The sequence below is a fragment of the Sinohyriopsis cumingii genome, chromosome 14 (assembly GCF_028554795.1).
Source record: "Sinohyriopsis cumingii isolate HCF-2022 chromosome 14, ASM2855479v2, whole genome shotgun sequence".
Taxonomy (NCBI): domain Eukaryota; kingdom Metazoa; phylum Mollusca; class Bivalvia; order Unionida; family Unionidae; genus Sinohyriopsis; species Sinohyriopsis cumingii.
Window position 1 is genome coordinate 45,862,292 of NC_142974.1, and position 18,351 is coordinate 45,880,642.

General features: G+C 34.3%; 1 protein-coding gene across 1 annotated transcript in view; it reads left to right on the top strand.

Moving 5' to 3' along the window:
• The first annotated feature begins 154 nt into the window (after window positions 1-154).
• Window positions 155-18,351, top strand: part of LOC149783687 (uncharacterized) — a 168,830-nt gene continuing 150,633 nt past the window's right edge. Inside the window, exon 1 of the mRNA XM_089932889.1 lies at window positions 155-335. Coding sequence (XP_089789015.1) covers window positions 316-335 — 20 coding nt within the window. The 5' untranslated portion in view covers window positions 155-315. The remainder of the gene's footprint in view (window positions 336-18,351) is intronic.

Here is an 18,351-nt window from a genome sequence, read left to right on the forward strand (position 1 = left end):
AGAATTTCTTAATAACTTTGAATAACTTCACAGCTTTTTTTATTATTTCACTATAAGATTATTTTGATTTATGCAATTTATCAGTGTACCAATTTGACTCGCACCTTATACCCACGATTTTGTTTGGTCACGTGACTCTCCCAGACAACGAGGATTGTTGAATCTGATTTTGGTGCTGTGAGCATCGTTTTTGTTAATGATGCGAAAGAATGAACTGTATGTTTTCTTGATTTTCTAATAGTGAGATAGAAAGACGTTTTCCTCTTCATAAGAAGAAATAATTTGCACGATTTTAGACCTTTAATTGCCGCAGAAATGAGCCACATTCACCAAGGGTACGTACGAATTTCTCCCTCGCTTTCTTGGATATTGATCGATTTATTTTCTTCTTTCCGTTCATCCTCATAAGTGTCAGCTGTAACGCAGCATACATAACGTGATACAGGTTGTTACGGTATTATGTCGCATATTTGAATCTCGTTAGTTTCTTTAAAAACATTGGGGTATTTAATATTGTTCGTGAATCAGACATGAACAGACAAAATTTGGGTGGGTGGGTGATGCGAGCGACATAGATGTTTTAGAGTCACACTTTTGAAGTATTTGTTTGCCTATTACAAAGAGAAGTATTAGAATCTGTTCTCAGTCTAGAAATATATTAAGTGACGAATAAAGCTAACCAAAAAACATGCCATAATTGAATATAAAATATATTACCAATGTATTACCACATGTATTAAGTTTGATTAATTTTAGTTTATAGAACCCACGTTATATACCAGTTAAATAATTAACATATTTATTTTGAATTAGTTTTCTTGCACATATTCTGCTTGAAATATTTTTTAAATTCCTTCTCAAAGTGTACTTATTCATGTTCATATATATGATTCAGTGTAATGCCAGGTGTTTCTTTAATGGGAATGGATATACTGTTCTGCTTTCAGAGAAAAGTACACATCATTCTGTTTGATCATTTTTGGGATTCAAACTAATTGATGACAATTTTATTATTTGCTTTTATGTTTCTAGCATTGTTGTAGGGGAAACAAAACTTATAAATTTGCATGTATAGTGTTTAAATTTAACTTTATAGTTACTGAAAAACACATTCTTTTATACATGTCTAAAAATTCAATCTTGATAGTATTAAGATAGTGAAGATGTGCATTTGTTTTCCTTTTTATCATTTTGAAAGTAAGGGACTCCAGAGTTTATAACAAGGACTGTTATAAGATTTTGGCATGGACTCACAACTTTTATGAGTGAAGAGTCCATTTTACTCATCCTAAAATTCAGTCAAGAGTCCTGTTTCCAATGAGATCTGTTTACATTCAGAGCCACATTATATAAATATGATTATCAATGACATCCCATGATTCAACAGTATATAAATATGATAATCAATGACATCCCATGATTCAACAGTATATAAATATGATAATCAATGACATCCCATGATTCAACAGTATATAAATATGATAATCAATGTTATCCCATGATTCAACAGTATATAAATATGGTAGTTAGTTAGGGGCAACCTATGATCAAACCATTTTTTGTTGTTGTACAGGTTTCGCTATTTCCATGACTTCAAATAACAGCCATTATCAATATTAGGCCTGCTGTGAAGATATTTCATTCATGCATGTTTTATGTTCAATAGCATAATCCTTTAAATGTTAATAGATGTGGATATATCCAATAATGTTAATACTAATATAGCTAAACCAGGGATGGCACTGTTATTAGAAAAGTTGTCACCAAAAAAGTCAATATTTTGTTGCCAGTTTTTTAAAAATGTTGCCATTTTCATAATACAATACTATCCGTTTATCTCACCATCTTTGGGACCAAGGTAACATTGTCGACATAAACAGATGTTCAGATATAAAGTGGGGGGGGGTTAGCTGAAAATAAAGTTAAATGACCTGTCTTCAGTGACTACGATTTATGCATAGAAAAAAAATGAAAATTTTGATTAAATGAAGAGAACTAGTCTGAAATATAATTGTATCTTGACAACTTACATTTGTGAAGTAGACTCCACAATGTGTTAAATAATATACATGCAAATGAAAAATCCAACAGTCAAATCCTGTTAGAAAACACAACAAACATGTTTCCTGAAACAATTCTCTCTGATATTTATTATCCTAGTAGTACGTGGCTGTATAGTTATTTATATGTTACATGTACATGTACTTAAATTGGCCTAGATTTTGGTCAACCAGAGACAACTGTCATGGTGCCCAGTCTACTATAGGAATGAGGCTATTCATAGGGAAATGAAAACATGAACAACTAGAAAAAGTTTAACATAATTGCAAGATGTCCCACATTTATTTAACTTGATGGCCAGATATCTGTTGTTTCAAAATATTGGAGGTTTAATTTGGGTTTTAAATTCCCAATGGAACCAATTGTAAGCATGAACCTTTTTGTTGCAAACAGGAAGCTTTCACGGCACAATAAATATGTTCCAATCACTATGAAAAATTAAATAATGCCTTTTATTTAAGGTTGTTGCTGACTTTCTTTGATCTTTCATCTTGCTTTGATGAAGGTTCATGTGTTATTGAATGTGCCACTAAAGGCTCTCTTTGAAGGACCAAACAAATGCCTGTTTGTTATTGCTGCAATTACGAAATCAAATAATTATAAAACATTGACGGATACAGAATTTTTTTCCCATTTCCTTAGTATATATACAGAATGATCAATGCTTGAAATATAATCAGTTTTCTTTGAAGTTTGAGCAAAACTATTATTTCTGGCACATTTTTCAAAAAGTAAAAAAAAATTGCCATCTGTAGTCATTCTAGCTCACGATTTCAGAGTTGGTCAATTGTAGCTGGTCAGGTAGCATAACTATTTGGGTTATATTACAGCTTAGAGTGCTCAAGGCCAGACATCAGCATAAGCAGATTATGTTATAACAATGCTGTGTTAGGTTGGTTTATCAATATGAACAAAGGATTTGTTTATGTAACAATAGATTCCAGTGCAATTTATATCCAAGTTTGCATCTTCCTGTCATGGTGCCTTTGATTTTTTCAACTCCAAACCCAAGACTTTATATAAATTTTTAACAGCCAAAAATTTTTTTGCCAAAAAGATTATCAGGTGGTATATTTTTTTACCAGTAAGGAACAAAATCTAAATTTATGATACTGGCGAAGCCCAGCATGATCCCTTCTAAATATTATCCTTCTTTCTTCTTTCTGTTATTAATTTTTTTTGTAGAAACACTGCAAGTATGTTGCCTACTTTTGGTAGAATAGGTTCATGAGGAAATCCATGGTACTCAGTGCTTATGAGGTTACAGTTTAATAAATTGTCAGCCTGGCATTGTCTATTGTCAATTCAGCATAGTCACAGCATGCATGATATTCTGTGTATTTTGTGCCAATAACTTGAAGCTTCAAAAGTTATAATATGCTATACAACCATTAAAAGGTATTGGAAATGGTTCAGCTGTTAAATTCTCCAATTACACTATTCTTAGACAACTCAAACATCAGTTACTCAAATACTTGTTATGACTCCAATGCCTTGTTCAGTTGTGAACTAAAGCTTCATGTCGCAACTTCAGAAGAATTTAAACTTTAGAAAATATGGCTACATAAGTTGGTTTTGTAATGGTTTGACTTTTCTTTACTGAGTAACATTGAAACATGATACTAGTACATGTACCAGCATTAATTTTCTAAGATTACATTATGCTATAAACCATTTTATGCATGAAATAAAAGTCATTCTTTTTTAGCTACATCTTTTTTGGAAAATCACCAAAAACTTATTTATATGCATGTAATGGTAATTGTCATAAAGATATAGTTTCAAATTTAGGCTTACAAAGGTTTGACTTTAAATATAATGATATGTCATTATGAAATGAGTGGAATTGAAGATATATGTTAGATTATTAACCTATAATTCATAACCATAAATAATATGATATTTTTCTGTAGTACTTTGAACTCTTGACCTGTTATGTGAAGAAGGAATGGTCGAATGGTATAACTATAGTGATTTTATGTAGTCATTATATAATGGACCATTTCTAAGTTAATTAAGAAGTACAACATGCAAACAAATGAAGTAAGTTGACTCTCCTGTAACAAAATGATCAATAGTTCTGTGTTCTTAATAGGGGTGTTATGGCCTGTCTGATTACTGTTTTCGTTGTAGCATCATGCAAATTTAATAAGATTCTACAAAAGATCCTTGATCAATATCAATACATGCACAGGTAAAGACTCTTGTAACAGTCTAATACAGGGAATTACTTGAATGAATAGGGACATAGTGGCATTATGGCTAGTTTGTCTAATACAGGGAATTACTTGAATGAATAGGGACATGGTGGCATTATGGCTAGTTTGCCTAATACAGGAAATTACTTGAATGAATAGGGACATGGTGGCATTATGGCTAATTTGCCTAATACAGGGAATTACTTGAAAGAATAGGGGCTTGGTGGCATTAAGGATAGTTTGCCTAATACAGGAAATTACTAGAAAGAATTGGGACATGGTGGCATTATGGCTAGTTTGTCTAATACAGGGAATTACATGAATGAATAGGGACATGGTGGCATTATGGCTAGTTTGTCTAATACAGGAAATTACTTGAATGAATAGGGACATGGTGGCATTATGGCTAGTTTGCCTAATACAGGAAATTACTTGAAAGAATAGGGACATGGTGGCATTATGGCTAGTTTGTCTAATATAGGAAATTGCTTAAAAGAATAGGGACATGGTGGCATTATGGCTAGTTTGTCTAATACAGGAAATTGCTTGAATGAACAGGGACATGGTGGCATTATGGCTAGTTTGCCTAATACAGGAAATTACTAGAAAGAATAGGGACATGGTGGCATTATGGCTTGTTTGCCTAATACAGGGAATTACTTGAAATAATAGGGGCATGGTGGCATTATGGCTAGTTTGCCTAATACAGGAAATTACCAGAAAGAATAGGGACATGGTGGCATTATGGCTAGTTTGTCTAATACAGGGAATTACTTGAAATAATAGGGGCATGGTGGCATTATGGCTAGTTTGCCTAATACAGGAAATTACTAGAAAGAATAGGGACATGGTGGCATTATGGCTAGTTTGTCTAATATAGGAAATTACTTAAAAGAATAGGGACATGGTGGCATTATGGCTAGTTTGCCTAATGCAGGGAATTACTTGAAATAATAGGGGAATGGTGGCATTATGGCTAGTTTGCCTAATATAGGAAATTACTAGAAAGAATAGGGACATGGTGGCATTATGGCTAGTTTGTCTAATATAGGAAATTACTTAAAAGAATAGGGACATGGTGGCATTATGGCTAGTTTGCCTAATACAGGAAATTACTAGAAAGAATAGGGACATGGTGGCATTATGGCTAGTTTGCCTAATACAGAAAATTACTAGAAATAATAGGGGCATGGTGGCATTATGGCTAGTTTGCCTAATACAGGGAATTACTTAAAAGAGTAGGGGCATGGTGGCATTATGGCTAGTTTGTCTAATACAGGAAATTACTAGAAAGAATAGGGACATGGTGGCATTATGGCTAGTTTGTCTAATATAGGAAATTACTTAAAAGAATAGGGACATGGTGGCATTATGGCTAGTTTGCCTAATACAGGGAATTACTTGAAATAATAGGGGCATGGTGGCATTATGGCTAGTTTGCCTAATATAGGAAATTACTTGAAAGAATAGGGACATGGTGGCATTATGGCTAGTTTGTCTACTACAGGGAATTACTTGAATGAATAGGGACATGGTGGCATTATGGCTAGTTTGTCTAATACAGGAAATTACTAGAATAAGGACATAGTGGCATTATGGCTAGTTTGTCTAATACAGGGAATTACTTGAAATAATAGGGACATGGTGGCATTATGGCTAGTTTGCCTAATACAGGAAATTACTTGAAATAATAGGGGCTTGGTGGCATTATGGCTAATTTGCCTAATACAGGAAATTACTTGAAATAATAGGGGCTTGGTGGCATTGTGGCTAGTTTGTCTAACACAGGAAATTACTAGAAAGAATAAGGACATAGTGGCATTATGGCTAGTTTGTCTGATACAGGAAATTACTAGAAAGAATAGCGGCATGGTGGCATTATGGCTAGTTTGCCTAATACAGGGAATTGCTTGAATGAATAGCGACATGGTGGCATTATGGTTAGTTTGCCTAATACAGGGAATTACTTGGATGAATAGGGACATGGTGGCATTATGGCTAATTTGCCAGATTCATTGCCAGAAGTGTCAAGGTAACAATCCTGCCCATACAAGGTTTGGTGGGCCACTTTGCATGCCTCTGGGCAAGATACCTTAATTGCATTGCCTTGGAACAATATAATCTTTAAGGTGTTGATATGCTGTGGAAGTCAGGATCTAGATATGTAATGGGCATCATATGCCCAAATGTTGCAATTTCTTATTCAACTATATTCAAAACAAAAAAGCTAAAAAATGGAAAATCAGTAAAATAGGCTTCTGGCAAGTCTAGGTCTATCGTTATTTTAGGGGCTTGGTCATCCATATGTGTGGCATTAAGCCATGGTATTTATTGTCCTTCTCGATTGCTTCCAAAACTGTAGAATTTTAAAGTTTTAAAATACGGCAGAGTATACTTGCTCACAATACCTGTAAAAATAAGTTAAATGTTCATACTTGTGCATTCAGTTTTTGACAGACAGGTGTCTATGAGAATATGAATAATGCAGCAATTTATGAATTGTGAAAATAAGATACTGCATCTTCTCATATAACTGAGGAAAATACACAAAGGTATAAGGTATTTTGGGATTCAGAAATCTATTACACTGAAAATAGAAGTCAAGTAGTGTAATCAGTCATCCATGACCATTTTTTATCAGGCAGTGAGGTCTTCTATTTTGAGGATTTGTTACACTTAGGTGCTTTTTACTGAGGGACTTAGGTACTTTATGCTGCGGGACAAAGGTGCTTTATACTGAGGGACTTAGGTGCCTTTACTAAAATACTTTCATGCTTTATACCAAGGGATTTAAGTGACATATTGAAGGATCAGTAGAGCACCCACTGAAAGTTTGAGAGGAAATTAATTTTTGCAGGTCTTAGACTTGAACCCTTGATCTCCATGTCCCTAATGGATATATTTGCAAATTTACCTTATATAGTCATTTATAAGTGGAGTCAAACTGCAGATACCATAGACCCTGATCTACCATTTCATTATGTATAGGCAGATCAGTATCTGTGTTGCATGTTTTGCTGATTACTTATAACAAACTGCATACACAGATCTGCTGGCACATTGTGAGATGTCAGATCTGGGTATATGCACTTTGCAGTTGGACTTGACATATAGGCATATATGTGTGGTAGTTACAGTTCTTCCCTTTGTAATGCTCTTCATTTGAGCAATAAAAGTGAATGCATTATAAGTTATATCATGTTACACTGTACTGTGTTATACTGATGTATATGTCCTATGGCTATGTAATTATTGATATATTATACACAGCAACACAAAAGTAGATTTATTTTTAATATAAAACTGTTTGCCCCCTGCCTTGTTGTTCTATCATTCATAAAATGGGAAAGTGTTAGTCTTATGGTACTTACCAGTTCAAAAAGTGGTTTCATTTAGAAAAAAATGGGTCATAAATTTCTTTACCTATTTCTTGCTTATTTAAGAAGCTCAGATATATATACACACACACACATTCTTATATATATATATATATATATATATATATATATATATAATCATTATTACGGGCACTCACATCATGTATTAATTTCTGCAATTAATATTCACCTTCCTGGAATTGTGTGGTTTTCATCAGTCATTGCTGAGTTGGACTACAGTGCAGTTTCTAAACTAGTTTTCTGTTTAGGACATGGTTATTTTAGTTGATAAAGCAACAATAACTGAGTAAATTTATATAATGGTAGAATAAGTGTATATTTTTTGAAGCAATTAATGACTCCAAAACTCAAGCACCTGTGATCATTTTCATCCTTAATCCATGTCATGAGCTTCCTTACTTGGATTTGAATTCCCTTCCACATATATTTTTTTTTGACATCTGAGTTTGTATTTTAGCTTCCTTGTATGCTACTTTGAAAATAAATGTGATAGTGTTTTTGTGCTGAATATTTCATCTTTTTTTCTTTACATTTTTTATCATGATCATCAACCATTTGAACTTGACTGGTGCCTAAGCCAATCAAAATCATTAAGACATTTCTGTTAGCCAGTGAAATTGATTGTCTTATGCCTCTTTGTCAGCTGTCACACTTTGTTTAGCATGTTTTGGATGCACTCAGAAATAGTCCGTTTATAACCTACAGTAAATTTTTTTGATTTTCCTAGATCTTTTTATTAAATGTCCTTATAATGGACATAATGGATCCATACTTTCTTTGTGACAAAGATATGAAAACAGTCACCGGCACAAGGCTGCAGTCTAAAAATGAACCCTGTCAATTCCTATCAAATGGCATAAAACTGAGTACCAATAAAAGAAAATGTGACCCATTTAATTGGAATCACGATCATACCCTTGCTATTGAGGGAATCAGCTGTATATTGAGAGCAATGGTATGCGAAGGGTTGTGCTAAATTGAGTGATAGTGTTATAGAGAGGGTAGGTGGTATATGGTAAGTTGATGGTATATTGAGTGCTAGTATTATACTAAGGGGAGTCAATATACTGAGGTGTCTTATAGTAAGGGACTACAATATTTGTGTCAGTATTCGTGAGCATCAACTGTGGATGCTATCGTGAAATCTTACAATGTTTGTCTTGGAAAATTTGCTTGGTTAGACTGGCATTTTAAAAAAATTACTAGAACATAATTAAAAGAATTATATCAGTCTCTACCGCTTCGGATTCAGCCAATGTGGGCATGTGAGAAAGCTTGCCAGTAGCTTCTCGTGGGTTGGTGGTTCTTTCCGGGGTTTTCCGGGTTCTTCCTCCACCATTAATACTGGCTGCCATGTATAGCCTATCGTGCTGAAAAATGGTGTTAAACCCCACAACAACAACAACAACAACAACTCTACCGCTTCGGTGGCCTAGTCGTTAGAACATCTGCCTCAGATGTGGGAGGTTCCTGGTTCAAACCCCAGCAGAGTCACATCAATTTAAGACTTATAAAAAAATGGTACTAACAGCTGCCTCGCTAGGCGTTCAGCATTAAGAGGTTAGTGTTTGGACTGGTCTGCCTTTTATCAGGATAATGTGACTGGGTGGGACATGCTTCATGTCTTTGGCATGGTGCCCCAGTGCTAGACATTACTATAAAACTGCCACGCTGCAGACATTGTAGTGATATGACTGATTTTTTTATAAAGCTACGTTAAAAATCCAAATCACATAAACATATCAGTCTCTAATATTCTAGTTCTAATTTCAGCATTGCCATAGTTGTGCAACATTGGTTTTTCTATCAATAAATCTTTGTAAATCAAATCGAAAGCAGGGTGATGTTTGCATTGCTGGATTATCCAGTAATTGGTGACTACATTTTGATAAATTTGAAATGTGCTTAAGTGCTGATCAAATTTATTCTGTTTTGAAAACATACATTGTGCCCTGTTGTAACCATGGAAGATAACAGTCATTAGCTGTTACTAAGCATTACTCATAAGGGCACATGTCAAATTCAAAATTAACTTTTGGGAAAACTTTTTGATAGATGTAATGCATGGTAAATATACATTTTTACTTTAGATTTAATATTATTAATTCCACCCAGAGCCTTGGCGCTTACATGCATGTATAATTCTGCATGTAACTAATTGTCATTTTTCAGACTGTTAGGAAACATGAAGCATAATCAAAATATTCAAAGATGTTGCTTTTGTTTTACCTGACAATGAAAGGAGACACTAAATTAAAAAGGTAAAAAAACTGGAGTGACATTAGTTTTTTGATTAAACAGAAAGAAAATAAAAATAATATGCAAGATTAGATAAACTGCAGTGGATAGCTATTGCAAATTTCCATACGTTTTGCTTATTCTTAACTCCATTCCTCCCACTATTTCTCCCCTCTCACCCTGACGACTGTGCCCTGGGGTGATAATGCATAATCCATATATTATTTGATGCGTCATCCTGTTGTAGCTTTAAATAATACATTTTGGTTGGAAAATATTTGACAATTTAGTAATTGAAATTTTTACATTGGATATTTGACTCCCTCCCAGGGATGGGACCCTCCCAAGAACCCCAGTCATTGGAGCCAAGGGTGACACTCGTATTGCATATGGTCACCAATGGGGCAACATACCATATATACATGTTTATAAGTCAATTCAATACAAACTGCATTGACTCATATCTGCCTGACCATACTGTGACAGCAGAAAGGGGTCTGTGCAGTTTAAGATTAATCATTACAAAAAAGAGCATAGACCTCAGTCTGCCAGTGCATTATGAAGCAGTAGATGAGAATCTATGTTGTTTGTAGTCGTACCCAATCTATAAGCGAGTACGTACATTTACTACATTGAATCATGAATTTGTACCTCGCAGTTTGTGAACACATGTGGTAATAAACAGACAAGTAGAATAAACTTCATGGTGGATATAACAATATATTTGATGCTATTTAATAATGCATGAGAGAACCCTGTGCTTAGAATGCATATGAAGACTTGTAGGTGGATCATTATTTTCCCATATTTACTGAAGTCACAGCTGGACTCTAAGCAACAAGGCCTACCTGTATGCAGTATTGATTTTTAATTCATCAGGTTCCTTCCTGTCAGTATCATCGCCTATACCTGTGCTAGTATTTGGTTTCTCCTTTAATTTAAAACCTATTGATTGATCACTGTTTGTTTTGAGCAAGCCAGTGGGATAGGAATTATGAAAAATATTTCCTTCCGGTCCCATTTGATAACATACTTAGGCACTTTACAGACAGCTCATAAAGGTTATAATTGGAATAAAATTGTGACAGGTGTCATAAAAATTAGAATTTGATGCACAGACATAAGATACAACTGGTTATTGATGGACTCATTATTGATAAGCAACATATGTTGTTCATCCATCCATCCATCCATCCATCCATCCATCTCTCTCTCTCTCTCTCTCTCTCTGCCTATTCTTCCATTTATTGCAGACTTGGTTTCTGTTCAAATAGCTTGAGTTCTCTATTGTCTACAGTTATTAACCTTTGTGGGTGGTTTGCACTTAGGGAAATAATCAAGCCTATCAGTTATCGGGTTAAAAGATCAAAAGTCAAGGTTACTATGACCGGAAGAGCAAAAAAAAATGGGTCAAAAGGTCAAAGGTCAAGATAACTGGATGAAAGAAAAAAGGGTTTCAGCACAAGAACATGAACTCTAAAACAAAAGTGTGGACTAAACTATATGGATGGCTTACACTTCTGGTAAAGAAGAAACATATCATTTATGGAGTTGGAAGGTCAATGCATGTATCAAGGTCCCGTGACTGAAAAAAGAAAATAGTTTTGTCTGAAATATGTAAATTTTCAACCAAGCATCTTCACTATACCTTTGTGGAGGACTTCAGTGTTGAGTAAGAAAGATGCATATTGATTATGGGGTTACAATTTCAAAGGTCAAGATGACCGTAATTGAGAGAAGAAATGTATTTTGCATGACAACTTTTAAGTCCTAGACCATGTGCCTTAAATAAAGGCATGGAAGAGGCCTATATTGATTGTGGGGACATGTGCCTTAAATAAAGGCATGGAAGAGGCCTATATTGATTGTGGGGACAAGTACCTTAAATAAAGGCATGGAAGAGGCCTATATTGATTGTGGGGACATGTGCCTTAAATAAAGGCATGGAAGAGGCCTATATTGATTGTGGGGACAAGTACCTTAAATAAAGGCATGGAAGAGGCCTATATTGATTGTGGGGACATGTGCCTTAAATAAAGGCATGGAAGAGGCCTATATTGATTGTGGGGACAAGTACCTTAAATAAAGGCATGGAAGAGGCCTATATTGATTGTGGGGACATGTGCCTTAAATAAAGGCATGGAAGAGGCCTATATTGATTGTAGGGACAGAAGGTCAGTACAAGTTTACATCAGGACCTAGAGAAAACAAGTAAAATCAAAATGTAAAAAATATTTTCATTCTTTATGTTTTGAGAGGCAAATACTTAAATAATTAGTAAATAATAGTTGTTTTATATTTTGTTAATTACAGTATAGCAGTTACAACAATTTATCAGAATAATAGTAAGAAATATGTCCCTGTTGGGCAGGTGGATTGACATAATACATATATGTACAGTACATACATGATGTACATGTACATAGTGTGATGTGTTCAATGTGTTAATTGTCTAAACTTGTATTTACTGTACATGTATGTATAAGCGCATGTTATAATATTATGAAATAAACACACGTAAATAGATGTATTCGTTAATTTATTTCAACCGTTATTGAATATACAGTACATTTACAGCTAGCATATACATGTACATATATACGGTGTGATGACATCGTAAAATGAAAATGTACATGATTCAGTTATCCGGAAAACTCGTTAAATTCGGACATATTCACTGGGAACCAATGTGTCTGGATTAATGAGGCTCCACTGTAGTTGCTTATAAGTCGAGTCCAACTGCAAACTGCACAGACTCAGATCTCATGTTGCATAATGTACCGGCAGATCTGGGTGTGTGCAGTTTGTAGGAAGTAATCATTTGAGCAAACAACGTAGACCCTAGTCTGCAGGCACATTATGCTGTGGCAGATTAGTATCTTTGTTGTTCACAGTTTGACTCAACTCATAAATGTGAATATATGGTAATAAAGCCAGGGATCTTGTGATATCATCCATCCATCTGTCTGTCTGTCCGTTTTATGTCCTGTCTTAACTGCAGGTGGAATTTCACAAAACTTCGTGGTTATGTTGCTCCTTTGCTGATCATCAGCAAGATTGGTGTCATCCTTGACACCTGCAGGGCTTGGGAGGGATAAAGGTCAAATATACAGACACATTTGACCGGGGCCTGGGAGTGGGGAGGGGTACAGGTCTATTATGGAACAAGTGCCATCACAAGGACAATTTCAAAAATATTTTGTAACAAACTTTGCATGTCAGCAATTATAGCTGTAAAGTACCTGAATATGACTAGTTATACCCATGTTTATTTGTTGAAGTGCTATCTCTTCTGTGCTATTTTTAGTAATCAGAGAGGTTTTATCTTGAGAGTATAATACTGGAGTAGACTGAGTGATATCATTTGTTTAATGAATTTGATAAATTGGTTTCCTATCAGGATTTTGCCAGTGGGAAACGGCAAACTTTACTGGATAAGAGTTACAAGAAACTTTATCTAATGTCAGTGGTCTTGATAGCATAAAATCACTAGCTGTAAATGAGTTATTTTACCAACATGACATATAAAAACCCAATCATGTAATAATAAAAATGGACAGATACAGGTACACAGAATATTGCATATTTTTACACTAAAATAATATAGATCACACTTATAACATTTATAACAGCACATACATCATGCATATATTCTGTCTCACATATATCATTAAATATTTTGTGTCTGATTTGAATTTTAATGTAGCTTTAACAATTTGTGTCATATTGCTACAGTGTCTGTGGTGTGGCAGTTTATAGTGATATCTAGCATTGGGGTATCATGTCACAGACATGTGACATCATGTCGGGCACCAAGTCACATAATCCTAATACCAGGCCTACTAGTCCTAACAGTGACGTCTTAATGCTGAGCACCAAGTGAGGCAGCTGCTAGCACCATTTTTATAAGTCTTTGGTATAACTTAAATATTTAATACATGTGTACATATATGATGCACAATGTATGCATAGGCAGGTGAATATTATGTCAGTAAAAAGATATTTTTGTTATTAAAATGTATGTAGAAGGGCAGTATTGACAAGAGACCAGGACCTAAGGTACTACAAATTGATTGCAATTATAAATAAATAAATAAATAAATAAATCAATAAATAAATAAAATACTGTTTAGTAGCAGGTTTTAAACCAAAAGAAATTCTGTAAAATTAGATCAACACAAAACTCATTGCCAATTGACTGCTAAATTAAATGACACAAGGCACATTTCAACTGGTTTATTTACATTTACAGGTTTTTTTCATAATTTCACTGATGGGAGTTTCCAACATCATGGTCCCAGTGAGGATTTCAGAAAGTAATGTCAAGGGTTGCATTTACAAAGTAAAGTATTTAAAAAAAAATTGAGACTGAATGCCCCATATTAGCTCAGATGTAAACTCCACTCACTTGGTACCAGTAGTCATAGCCCAAAACAGGAAGATAGAAATTCTTGTGTATTAACATTTGATTGGTTGGTTTATGAATCATTTGTTTTTTACATAACATTATCCAATGTGTACACTTCCAAGTCTGCCATTTTGGTTCCCTAGCAACACAAACTGGCACCTAGCAACAGCATTCTCCCTGGAAAATTATGAAGGCACAAAATCTTATTTTGTGATGTATTTCTCATTTTGTCTTCAAGTAAATGATGAAAGAAAAATTTCATTATTACAAGGTTTATCTCCACACACTATCTATCATAACGTAACTATTTATACATGTACATAAAGACCTTCAATACGTCCTTGAGTTTGAGGATAATGTAGAAAAGATATTAAATTTACTGTCATGGAGAGCATTTCATAAATACCCTGTAAAATAACAAGCAAATTAAGCAAATTTTAATAGCAGATACGTTTTTCTGTGATAAGTTCCCCTCCACTAGTGCTTGTGGAGACAGCCCACCCCCCCCCGCCCCGCTTCTCAATAGAAAATGACTGTCTGGGTTTATCATAGACTGCATTCTGAATGGGGAATAAAAGGAATATGATAGTGATGGAATATGCCAGTCATATTACATGTGTGTCTAAGGTTCTAAAAATTGAAAAATCATAATACTGTTATAATTTTTTTTCCTCACTTGTAACATATATAGTACAGCTGTTTGTTATAACTCCACTATAGACCTTATGATCAAAATTAAAAAAAAAAATTGTTTTGAAATTCAGTATCTGGTATTTGAATAAAATATATAAACACCATTGTACTTCAAATGGTCAGTCAAATTTATGACAACCTGGATTGAAAGAAAACAGCTGATTAGGTTTAGTATTTCATTCCTTTGTAAGGCATTATAATTTGAGAAAATGAATTACATAAACAGTACATACCATGAACTTAAATTATTACAAGTACTTTTCACTTGAGATGCAATTTGTTTATCTGCGTGTACCCCCTGTTACCCAGCATAAATACGTGCAGTTAAAGAATTTACTCCCAAAAATAATTGTGATAAGGGAAAACATTATGTACACTTTGGGGTGGGAAGGTGGAGGAATGTCTCCATGAGCACTTGGGGGTGGGGTGGGGCAGTGATTTCCTTCAGATACTTAAGAATTGGTAACTGGATTCTTTTGAATCATTCCAGTCTATTTTACATAATGATTGTGTTTAATATTTAATCTCAAATGTCGTAATCTAGGAACTGAATTAACCACTGTATGTTGAGAACATCTTGGCCTGCTATTGATAAAATAGTATAATAGGCATAATGTTCAATGACTCAGTTCTAAATATGCTGCCGCAGAATATAAAAAATGATCAGAAAAATAGGTTAACATTTAAAAAATTTAAAACTCATTGTAAGCAGTTCTGATTATTATATAAAATTCATGAGAGCCCAAAACTCTGGTCGGTTCTATTATCCTTGTTATACAGGAGACCAAATTTGCATACATGTGACAAAAGCAGGAAATTAAATTAGCTGATTTCAAAATTTGGATCAATAGTTTGGCTTCTATCAACTGGTAGGATATTTTATCAACATCAATTGTATGCATGTTAAGGGGATTGCAACCAAAAGAAATTCATTTTTTGCCAGATGTATTCTCATCTTATTCTATTAAAACAGCAAGTTTTAAACATGAATCAGATTCCATTGGAAAATCGTACAATAATAGTCAGTTAATATGAGCCAGTGTATTGTCAATTAAATGAAAAATGAAAAAATTGTATTTCTCATAGCTCACTGCAAAGAGTTTTTTCCTAAATAAATTTCACAAGCATTTTTAGTGGCCATCACAAGTTTGTTGCCTAAAGACTACTGATGTCATTCATTGTGATTATTAAGTTTTACGATTAACATGCTCTCCACATGAATTAAAAGGTTGATTCCTTGCTCTGGATAATTCATGACTGTTAGAATTTTCACTTTAATTCGGAGCATAAATATCTTAGAGTTTGATATTTTCAGCAATATTACACTGCCTTCATGAGTGAATCAGTATGTTTCTGGTCTTGATTTGCCCGTGAATCACTCCAGTTTTTGAAGAATAGAGATTGTCTTTTCTGTATCAACACTGCAATTTAGCAATGACAGAATGCTTGATCCAGTCTCAAATAAATTTTTCAAAGTGGTGTGTTTGTTACAGAAGAGTCTGCAAATGCCTAGTGATATCATTTTATGGTGTCTGCATATGCCTAGTGATATCATTTTATGGTGTCTGCATATGCCTAGTGATATCATTTTATGGTGTCTGCATATGCCTAGTGATATCTTTTTATGGTGTCTGCATATGCCTTGTGATATCATTTTATGGTGTCTGCATATGCTTTGTGATATCATTTTATCCTGTCATAGTATTTGGATATGCCTGGTGATATCCTTTCATGATGTCTGCATATGCCTAGTGATATCATATCATGGTGTCTGCATATGCCTAGTGATATCATATCATGGTGTCTGCATATGCTTTGTGATATCATTTTATCCTGTCATAGTATTTGGATATGCCTGGTGATATCCTTTCATGATGTCTGCATATGCCCAGTGATATCATATCATGGTGTTTGCATATGCCTGGTGATATCCTTTCATGATGTTTGCATCATGCTCAGTGATATGATTTTATCCCCATATATTATCATAAAATCCACCTTGCATGAACACACAATGCAAACTCAGGACCAATGCTATTCTGAACTGCACCCATTTAAACTCTAATTCCCAAGCATTTTAAAATTTCTTATAATACTTCTTAGCTGATGTTTTTTTTAACATTGGGAGAAAGTGTAAATTTTGGCATTTTGACTGAAATTTGTTGTTGATTTGGTCTTTTGTGGCACAGCAACACACATCATTTAGTGCCAAGCCATTGAAGTAGAGTGCAAATTGCCCAAGGAAGCACCGTGATAGCCAACCCAGACTTATTTGATGGTTGGATTTGAACTGGCTTCTTTTGGTAATGAATCCAGCATGCTACCCCCTAAGCTATCATGCCTCTCCTATTTTCACATAAATAACCAAGATAAGATTAGGGCTGACTTTAATCCTCTGAAAACATTTTGAAAAATACAGTAACAATTAAAGAAGTAAAAATTTCAGAATACTTGTGTAAGTGTTTGTGCTGAAATTATTTTTGTTTGATCAGTCTATTTTATCTCATGTCAGCTGATATCGGAAGTTTTAACTGAAGACTCATAAGCCATCTTGGACCACATTTGACCCTTTTTTTTTGCTTATAATACCTCAATAAACATGCCTCATTTGGCATACCTCAGTAAATATCCTGCTTTTGGCCTTGAATTCTCCAAATTATGACAATTAAGTAATCAATTGATGGCTTTTTCCTTACACATGTCAGTCTTAATCATATTGCTTAGCATGCATTATTGCACTGGTGGGATCTGGTCTGCAGTAGACTGGTTCAACTGGATTATATAATGTGTGTACTGAACTTGTTTTTTTTCTCTTGAAATTTAAACAAAAATCTTTTGATTTTAGAAAGCAGTAGATTTAGACTTTAAACAGTTTGTTAGGTAGATGACCTTTAAAACAGTATTTTTGTCCTTCTGCCAATAGAATCACATGGATGATTTTGTTTTACTTTTTTAGAATGTCAACTAACTGATCTTCCTCATATTAGATATCTCTGGGACAGTATTAAAAAGCACTAGATTTAATATGAGCTATGGTAAACATAGACTAGGCTGCACAATTTAATTTAACCTTTTTTTTGTCCACATCTAGAAGCAGAAACAAACAGTCTTGCCATTATTGCAAAATCCTTTATTCCCCAGTTATTGCCTTGGTTATTTACCCACCAAATTAATGTCTAATATTCACCATTTCAAAATATCCCAAGCCAGTTCTATGATTTTGAGAGTAGATTTTCAATGAAATCAGAGCCTCCCTGTGATGGCCATATGTACGTGTATAATGGTTGTTGAAAAAATGGAGATACTAGGTTGCAGCTTTCATTGGAAAACACAACGCCAACATCTTAGATCAGTT